A 7,000-nucleotide genomic window follows, 5' to 3' on the forward strand; every position below is an offset into this window, starting at 1 on the left:
CTGTCAGGACCCTCCTGGATAACGGGATCTAGCTTTCAAATTCTTAGTAATATTTGGTAATATGATTTAGTGTAACACTCACATATGTGCCCAGCTACCAAACTGGGGTAGAAAATTTTCTTTGTTTTGTCTATTTTTGTTGAAATCAGGTACCCACTTGGAGAATAGGGAGAAGCAATTCAAGTTCAGCAATCAGGCGCCCACCTGGAGAGCACGGGAATACAATTCAAGTTCAACAAATAGGCGCCCACCTGGAGAGCACGGGAATACAATTCAAGTTCAGTAGTTAGGCGCCCACCTGGAGAGCACGGGAATACAATTCAATTTCAGCAGTCAGGAGCCCACCTGGAGAGCACGGGAATACAATTCAAGTTCAGCAGTCAAGAGCCCACCTGGAGAGCATGAGAATACAATTCAAGTTCAGCAATCAGGCGCCTACCTGGAGAGCACGGGAATACAATTCAAGTTTTGGCAATCAGGCGTCCACCTGGAGAAAGGAAATCATCTCAGATTATAATTTGAATTCAGCAATCAGGCGTCCACCTGAAGAAAAAGGAAAGTGTCTGAGATCACAACTCAACAAAGAGACTTCACCGGGAGAATACAAGTCAACAAGGCAACAATGAGAATATTTGTTATATTTTTAATTTTGTTGTTAATTAATTTCTTAATATGTGTGAAATGAGTCAAAAAAATCAATTAAAGTGAACCTAAGGGAGTATAAGATAGCTCATCCTTTCATGTTTGGTGTCTGAACATTTTACGGAGGTAAGATCTAATTCTTTTACTAAGTATTATAAATTCCTTCAATAAAATTAGCTTAAGGATGTTGATGAAAGAAAAAAATTGTCTCCTCGTTCAGAGTTATGGATGCTAAATGAAGCCAACAATACGGCTCAAGGTTGCTTCAAGGGAATACGTTAATTCTCCTAATAACTGAGACTCCCCACCCTCAATCCCATGGCTAACAGAGAGTCGAACAATATAAATACTTGAAACATTCATCGTTTCCAGCTATGCATGTCGCTATTTAGTTAGTGATTTCCTTAGTACTTCTGTAACTCCTTCTAATCTTTTTCAAGTTTTTTTTTTTTTAAAATACATTATTTTATATTTCAGTTGCTAAACATTGTTTTTACTGTGCTTAATGCTGTGAGAAATTTTATTAAAATGTTAAAAGGCATTTAATTTGCCATATTGGACTCGTGCTCAGCACGGGCATCGCATATCTATTCCATAACACAAGACACAAAAGAATATTCACACTTTTCGTAATTAGAAGATCCTAGACTACAAAGTAATTACTTAATCATTCATTTTTTTACGTAAAATTAAAGTAGGTGAACCGATAGATCATTTTCTAAAGTTTTTGAAGCCAAAAAATAATTACAATAATATTTACAAAGAAAAACTTAAAAGAATACACTTATTAGTTACTAGTGCTAAATAAACATAAAATTTATTAAAAGCTTCATTAATAGTTATTAAAAAGTTCCGAAGCTTTAAATTCGAAAATCAAAATTTGTGAAATTGCTATTTGTTTAGATTGGATGTTATTGCAAATGATTGAGAATATTCTTTCAAGTTAATCTCAATTTTGAGGAAGCTTAGTAAAAACTCGAGTTGGTTTTGGTTGGAATTTCAAATTAAAACTCGAATAAGAAGATATAAATAAATTGTATACAAATTATATATCGGGTGTACAAATGATATATAAAATATATACAACTAACATAATTGTATTCAAGTTGTATGCAAGTTGTATTTGTTTGACTGATTCTGTATAATAAAAAATTATGTACAAATTATAGTTTGATTGATTATGTATAACAACAAAGTTATACTCTATAACCAATGACGTACACATGAATTTTCATAAGCAGTGTCAATATTTAAAGAAGTGAACAAATGAATAAATTATTATAATGGCAAGCAATGTCATTTTTAACATTTATACGCAATATTTTAATTTTATTTATTATTTTTACATACAACTTCAAGCAAGATGCCTATGCCCCTGTCCATAACTATTGTATATAAATTATAAATTTTTGTCCGGATTTGTATATTTTTTATAAAATATCTAGTTATTTTTTGTTAATAGAAACCAGGCAAAATCAGCTAAATATTATCTTAATTTTGTATCTATAGAAAAAATCCTTTGTAAAAGTTACGATTTAATCCGATACATTCATCAATAATAAAGTACGGACGAGATTTGTTCGATACAAACATAGTATGCAACTTAAATATTTCTGTAATCTAAGTTATTAATGTTTTTCTTTTACTTTTTAAGAAAAAAACAATTGTACACCCTCTAAATATTAGTCCTTTGGTTTTCTTCATCCTTCCGGGGCAAGTAACGACGTCGTATTGCACAGAACAATATCGTCCGCCAGATTAAATTAGAAACGAATCTAGACCGTGTACTCATAAGGCTGCGACTCCTGAGGTATAAGAAGGTTTCATAGGAAAAAAGAAATTGCAGGAATATTAAGTGAGAAGAGAAGAAGAGAGAATGTCGGGATCAGGAGTCACTCAACAAGAAGAGGACAAAAAGCCAGCCGATCAGGCCGCTCATATCAACCTCAAAGTCAAGGGCCAGGTCTTTCTTTTTCTCCCTTTTACGTATGCTTTACATTTTCTTTTTCGTTTGGCTGCAATCACTTCGGGGGTTTTTCCGGTTTTATGCAATTGGCTACTGTTATTAAGGGTTTAAAATTTGTTTTGGGTACACTAGGTTTTGCTTTTAGGGTTTTTCTCCTCTATTTCTTTCTTTTCTTTTTCGCTTGGTCTGCCTTTATATTTTGTTGCATCTGTCTTTGATCGTTCTGGTTAACCAAATGTTAGTAATGTCTTCTCTTTTAACTCTTATTTTGCAGCAGAATATTTCTGTTCTAGTTCCAGTTAAAGCAGTACATGTAATATGTTACTCTTTCTTAGGTATATGAGCTTTACAGCTTGTTTGGATGGTTGTTCCCATTGTATCGTATTGTATTGTTATCACAAAACAATATTTATTTTGATTGTTTCATTAAAATTGGTTGTATTGTATTGTATTGTTAAATCCATTGTTTCGGAACAATGAAAAGTTCCCTTTTTTGAAACAACTGATTTGGTGTGGTGGGGTTGTTTCCCTTTTTTTTTCCAATTATGCCCTAACTTATTACTCCATAAGTCTATTTTACTTTTTACCTTTTTTTCTAATTTAACTCCAAATCTCCAACCAATAACCTACTTTGTTTTTTTCCAGAACTTCTGCCGCCAATGTTAAAGGTGTTTTGCCTCCTTCCGTTTTATTTTTTCTCCTAATTTACTTTTAACTCAATTGTAATTAGTTGTGCTCCTTTGTTTTGCCTTCTTCTGTCTAGCTCCTTTGTTCTGCTTTCTTAAGGTGTTTTCCCCTCTTCTGTTTTGTTTTTTAAAATTATTTTTATGCATAATTTTTGATAAATATAATATTTAAACAATTGAGGGTATTTTAGTAAACTTATTAGTTATAGTACAGTACGATACAGTCAAACCAAACAGCAAAATATTGTTCAACAATAACAAACAATACAATCTATCCAATCATTGTATTCAAAAACGATACAATACATTATAAAACGACGGGGAACAATGATCCAAATAGAGTGTTAGAGAAACTCTAAAAACACTGCCTTTTTGCATCTGCGAGCTTTAGAATATTATAATTATAGCTATTCTCTGGTTAAAGTATGTTTTGTACCCTAAAAGATTTGGGGTATCTAATTTGTGGTTGGTTTCTAATTTTGGAGTCACTGAGAGGGGGGGGGTTAATCACTGCTATTATGTTTTCTGCATCCTATTACTTTGTCATTTTAAGATTTATTGTATGATATTTATATTGAAGATTTGAATTGATTGAATGTTTTACTTTTCCTTTTCTCATAGGCAGTGCATTGGTGTTTCTATTTTGTTGCCATGAACCGTTTTGCACCGTTCTAGTTGGAGAAATTGGATTTTCTGTAGTTGTACTTTGCGATTATGGCCTTTGGTTACTGTTGAAAATACGTAGTTGATCCTGAAATCCACCTTGAAACCACGTTAATCTGAGTGTCTTGAATATTTTGAATTAATTTTTTCTTCTCCATTTACTCAGATGGGTAGAATTAAATAGTTTATTGCTCCATAACCAACTGGATCTTTATCTTTATACACTGTTAGGTTGTTACCCTTTGTACACTTCCAATGAAATTCAGATATTCAATTTAATTTACGGTACTCAGTAAATTTTTTAATGGATGGTAGTTGATAAAGGAGACTAGGAGAGTATGGACTTTAGCTTTCTTTTTCCTGCTGACAACTGATGGCAAGGGCCAATGCACAGTCAGTTTAGCTATGGCAGTTCTCGATCAGTTTAGTATACTTGTTTATTCGAATATCTGCTATAGTTAAAGAGTTCATCACCAAACTAAAAAGGCCTTGTGAAATGAAGATATCATGTAGATATATGGTTGCTCCATGTAGTGTGCTTGTCTTATGTTTATTAGTCCTTGACTCGAATATTTTTAATGTGTTGTGCGCCCAAGCTTGTGGCCTAGTGGTTAATAGAGTGGGAGGAGAACCGTGAGATATCAAGTTCAAATTCTAGCATAGGCAAAAGACATAGATGATTTCTTCGTCCGGTACCTGTGCTAGTGGGAGGCAGCATGTATCTGGTGGAATAATTGATGCACGCAAGCCGGTCGGAATACCGTCATCATAAAAATATTATTAGTGTGTTCTGAGTTGACATGGTAAATCTATGGTTTGTGAATAACGATACAAATCCACTTCTGCTTCCATTATCGTAATATGTAGTAACTAGGTATATCTGCTTGGCAAAATCCACCCCCTTCTATCGCACCATTGTTCATTTTCTCATGCTTAATTCCCTATTTTGTTCTTTTCTGTGGCATAACGGATACATTAAGCATCTGAAAACTTAACTTCCTTCAGGAGAAAGTTCAAAAAGAGTAGGCAAAACAATGAAAGCAAAAATTGAAAAATAAATGTTGAATGTATTGATTTTTGAACACGTCTCGTCTTTTTAGATGACACTGTATAGAAGAGAAACCTGATGATCTTTGACTAAAAGCAGAATAACTAATGATGTCTGTAGTATTTAAGAACACTCTGCTTCTTGTTTTTTCTAGTTTGTTCATTTTCTTGCTTGTTTTGGCTAATTTATATAGCCAAAGTTGGTCAAGAATCCTCAAAAGTTCTTGTGGAAAAATTTCTGACTGACAATAATCCATATTCAAGTATACGGAGTCTCTGAAGTTGACCAATTTTTGTAGGACGGAAATGAGGTGTTTTTCAGGATCAAGAAAAGCACACAGCTGAAGAAGCTCATGAATGCTTACTGTGATAGGCAGTCTGTGGATTTCAACTCTATTGCATTCTTGTTTGATGGCCGTCGTCTTAGGAGCGAGCAAACTCCTGATGAGGTTTCTGTCTCTCCCTTTTTCTTCACCAACCAACACTCTTCTTCCTGCCTCTCATATTGAAAATATCCTTCCTCGTATCCCTAATCGTCATAGAATCTGTAATGTGTTGTCTCATTACTTTTTCCATATTCTTTTTGACAGCTCGAGATGGAGGATGGGGATGAAATTGATGCTATGCTGCATCAGACTGGTGGATCCTTGGGTTAGTTTTATATCAGAGGGTTTTGGGACAGCTTAAATTATCTTCAGTATATATTGGCTGAACTATTATGAATATAGTTTAGCTTGTACTCTGGTGGGCTAGTAATGCGCTGCTTATGGCTGGTCACTATTTTTGGATCTTGTTATTGCCTTTTATTAACTCCCGGGTTTTGATATGATCAGTTTTTGGGCTGGTGGAGAGATTGTCCCCTTTGATTTCTATTATTGGTGGTCTTGAATTTCTGGTTTTGAAGCAAAGCTTAAACTGACCATGCCCATTCAGTCAAAGTCCAAACTACATATTCCTATCCATATACATATACATATTACTATCCTATCTTGGAAATGCGCTATATTTAATTAGCAACTTGCTCATCATCAAAATTATGCTTCTGAAATTGCTTCATCTATGTGGTATCATCATTTTTTATCATGTTCTTTCTTTCTCTCTAAGCACGATTTTAAATTAGAAGAGAGATTTTAAGAAGATATTCCCACCTGTTGGGAATATACTGGGTATGTTGTTTTTTAAGAGATGACAGATCTATTCACTCTAAGTGTATCGTAAGGGATTTGACTGGTATGGTCGCTCTTAAGTCTAAGGATGTTGTATGTCCTGAAGGGATGTCTGGTAAAATTGGAACGGCGTAGAAAAAAAAGGATGTTGTATTTGGGAATAATTAGGCGATAAAATTGGAACGACACAGGAAAAAAGGAAGTTGGATTTGTGTTCCTAATTGGAACGATATAGAAAAGAGGATCGTTGGATTTTGGAAGTCTTGTATACAGTCTTGTATATAGAACAAATCCTAAAATATAAGTAGAGTAAAACTTACATCTTAAAAAAATAATTATGGGCTAAAATAGACTTGTAGAATCAAAGCAGTTCACAAAATTTCTCTCTTAAAATTCTGCAGTTATTAATCGGAATTAGGAACACAGGCACCTTTCGGATTAAGAACCAAAGTAAACATTCTAATGCTTTTCGACTTTATTAGCAGATTAGTTGCAAAAGCGAAAAAGACTCACCATTTGAAAAATCTCACCTACTTCTATTTATGAGTCGTGACTTATTAACAAGTATAAATGTTATACAAGGCTCTAATTTCTAACTTATTCTTTTAGATCGACATCACTTCAGTAGTTAGAGTATCTGAATCTGAAATGACGGAAGTCAACCTCAATGTGTAATCACTATACATAAAGAAACAAACGTTCGAACTTTCGATTGCATAAGAGATTTTACACTTATTTTCAGTGAAATCCATTTTTCATTTAGGTTTTATCGCTCCCCACGTATGTTTCATGGAATTGATTTCCACTTCTTCCAATAGGAATAGAGGAAT

The 7,000-nt window shown here is 33.8% G+C and overlaps 1 protein-coding gene across 1 annotated transcript; it reads left to right on the top strand.

Annotated features, from left to right (window-relative positions):
• Positions 1 to 2,447: 2,447 nt before the first annotated feature.
• On the top strand, positions 2,448 to 6,052 carry LOC107780790 (small ubiquitin-related modifier 1). The gene is made up of 3 exons (XM_016601368.2): positions 2,448 to 2,605; positions 5,304 to 5,453; positions 5,595 to 6,052. The coding sequence occupies exons 1-3, from the start codon at positions 2,519 to 2,521 to the stop codon at positions 5,658 to 5,660; spliced, it is 303 nt and encodes a 100-aa protein (XP_016456854.2). The 5' UTR covers positions 2,448 to 2,518; the 3' UTR covers positions 5,661 to 6,052.
• The last annotated feature ends 948 nt before the right edge of the window (positions 6,053 to 7,000 follow it).

The sequence above is a fragment of the Nicotiana tabacum genome, chromosome 10 (assembly GCF_000715075.1).
Source record: "Nicotiana tabacum cultivar K326 chromosome 10, ASM71507v2, whole genome shotgun sequence".
NCBI classification, from domain to species: Eukaryota; Viridiplantae; Streptophyta; class Magnoliopsida; order Solanales; family Solanaceae; genus Nicotiana; species Nicotiana tabacum.

Bases quoted from the DNA above. Each gene is read 5' to 3' on its own strand.
- LOC107780790 (XM_016601368.2), top strand. From the start codon at position 2,519: ATGTCGGGATCAGGAGTCACTCAACAAGAAGAGGACAAAAAGCCAGCC. The intron at 2,606-5,303 runs GTCTTTCTTTTT...CAATTTTTGTAG, and splicing joins ACCTCAAAGTCAAGGGCCAG to GACGGAAATGAGGTGTTTTT. The intron at 5,454-5,594 runs GTTTCTGTCTCT...TCTTTTTGACAG, and splicing joins GCGAGCAAACTCCTGATGAG to CTCGAGATGGAGGATGGGGA.